A 2,463-nucleotide genomic window follows, 5' to 3' on the forward strand; every position below is an offset into this window, starting at 1 on the left:
CGGACACCAGGTCTACCCGCCGGGCTCGGACACCAGGTCTACCCGCCGAGCACGGACAGCGGCTCTATCCGCTGAGCTCCAACACCAGCTCTACCCGCCGGGCTCGGAGAGCGGCTCTCCCCGTCGGCATCCCCGCCGCCGAGCCCAGTCGGCCGCCGCCCTCGGACCCCGGCTCTTGCCGGCGGCACCGAGGCGGCCGAGCCCGGTCGGCCACAGCCGTGCTGCCTAAAGAGAGTCCAAGTCACTCTCCCCATTTCCCGGCCCTGCAGAGAACGTCTCTTCTTTCAGCCTCGGGAATGTTAATCAGTGCTAAAAGGTTTTGGGGTTCTACTGCCCGGGGAGCACCTTGGTCCTGACTTTTGGGAAGGTGCCACCCGGGACAGGCTGTGGCTGAAGGGAAGAAGGGAGACCAGAGGCTGCTGTGTGATGCAACAAGTTTTAATGAGCAAGAAATGCCTGTTTGCAAAGCGAGGTATCACAGAGCACGAAAAACCCCCTTCCAGACAATTCCAGGGCATGGCCAATAAATGTCCTGCTCCGAGACATCCCCGTCCTCAGCCGGCTCCTCCTGGCTGTTGTGCAGCTGCTGCTGAAGGTTCTTGTCACTGCGGGTGGTGTCCACAGGGAATGAGCGCCCCGGGATGGTTCCAAAAACCGGGAAAGCTGGAACAGGCGACAACAGCAACGAGGAGACGCTGAGGGGCCACCAAAGAGCGGGAGAAGGATGAGAAAGGCGAAGGGGCGGGAGCTCCACGGCGGGGCTGCGGGAAAGCTGAGCCCTCGTCCTCATTGCTCCAGATTGGGGTCTTCACCGGGGCTCTGGGGACACCCCCGGGGCTGTGGGGACCCCCCGGGCTCAGCAGGGCCCGCAGACGTTGCGGAGGACGCGGCTGTAGCGGCGGGACGAGAAGGGGCCGCAGGAGCTGCCGCCGAGCGCGGCCAGGGCCGGGCTCCCGTATCCGAACTGGGCCCCGGACCCAAACTGGGCTCCGTAGCCCAGGGAGCCCCCGTAGAGGCCCCCCAGCCCCAGGGAGCCCCCGAAGGCGGGTGCCCCCGAGGATCCCACCACAGCCTGCTGGGGGAAGGAGCTCAGGATGGGCCCGGGGAAGGTGACCACCACGGGCGGCGGCTGGATGAGCGCGGTGGAGTCGGGGCACTGCCGCACGCACGGCTCGTTGCAGCTGTTGGCCACGGGCTGGGGGCAGGAGATGCTGGGGGTGGTGGGGCACACGTCGTAGCAGGACATTTTTCTCTTCTGGGGAGGGAGGTGATCCTGCAACAGAGAGAAGGAGCCGCTCAGAAACGAGGCGCGAGGTCGAAGGGAAAGACAGGTCAGGGTTCGGGGTTGGGTTGTTGGGGAATGGGGAAACCAGCCCGGGGTGCAAATGTTGTGGCAGTTTTGGTGACTGCAATGGAAGGATGGTCTGGAGCTGCTGCAGAGGGTCCAAAGGAGGCAGCAGAGATGGGGAAGGGCCTCAAGGGGCTGAGGGCACTGAGTGTGTTCAGCTGGAGGAGACTGAGGGGAGACCCCACTGCAGCTCCAATTCCTGGGCAGGGGCAGAGGAGGGACAGGACTGAGCTCTGCTCTGGGGGGACCAGGGACAGCACCCAGGGAACGCCAGGGTCAGGTTGGACCTCAGGGTTTAAAATAAGCTCTTTCTCCAGGTGGGTCATTAAAGAATTTAGGATGTGGCCAAGCCTCTCTAGTTCAGTGAACTGAAGTGGGGCAGGAGAATTCTGCATTTTAAAGCTTATTCCACCCTGCATTTTCAGTCTCCTACCAGCACAAGAATGGCCAAACATGAATTACAGGGAAACAATGTGAAATATAACTCTATTATATGCTGTTTAGCATATTATTTAAAATAAATGCCTCAGCCCCTGATCTTGGCTCCTAAAGCCTCGCAGTAAAACAACTTGCCAAGATACTCCAAAAATAAGATTAAAAATAAGTTAAGGAAGAAGAAATAAAGGAAAAACTTCATCCTAAACCAAATAACGCAACACTAATGAACAGCATCCTAAGCTCTGGAATTAAAAAGAATAAAACTGAGGCACTGTGGCACCGAGAAAGAAATGAAGTGGCATCAGACTTACCCGGTGTGGAGGAGAGAGGCAGGAGAGTGAGATGGAACAACCCTGGGTAGCTGCTGCTTTTATACAGCCCTGGAGATGGCCTGGGGGGGCTGAGCCACAGCCCAACTCCCCGAGTGATGAAACCCTCCCTGCTTTGCAAAATCACCGAAATCTCTGCCTGGCACAACCTGCACATTCCGGCTTCCCTTTCATCTCGGAGCCCAAAGGACCAGTTTCACTGCTGGGACCCTCCCACCCAGCTCGTTGCAGCAGGAATTAAACTCCTTCCAGTTAGTTAACACTTCATTACCTTCCCCTAATGATTTTAATGGGAGCTGGAACCTGCTGTCGTGGACATGTTTGGGTTTGATGCTTTAGATCTGGCTC

General features: G+C 58.2%; 1 protein-coding gene across 1 annotated transcript; it reads right to left on the bottom strand.

Moving 5' to 3' along the window:
• Positions 1 to 358: 358 nt before the first annotated feature.
• On the bottom strand, positions 359 to 2,207 carry LOC108509286 (scale keratin-like). Its single transcript, XM_017838646.1, has 2 exons — positions 2,098 to 2,207; positions 359 to 1,273 (listed from the first exon to the last, which is right to left on the bottom strand). Exon 2 carries the CDS (start codon positions 1,244 to 1,246, stop codon positions 857 to 859), a length of 390 nt encoding a protein of 129 aa, XP_017694135.1. The 5' UTR covers positions 1,247 to 1,273; positions 2,098 to 2,207; the 3' UTR covers positions 359 to 856.
• Between the last annotated feature and the right edge of the window lie 256 nt (positions 2,208 to 2,463).

Source organism: Lepidothrix coronata, unplaced genomic scaffold (genome assembly GCF_001604755.1).
Source record: "Lepidothrix coronata isolate B3197 unplaced genomic scaffold, Lepidothrix_coronata-1.0 Scaffold350, whole genome shotgun sequence".
NCBI classification, from domain to species: Eukaryota; Metazoa; Chordata; class Aves; order Passeriformes; family Pipridae; genus Lepidothrix; species Lepidothrix coronata.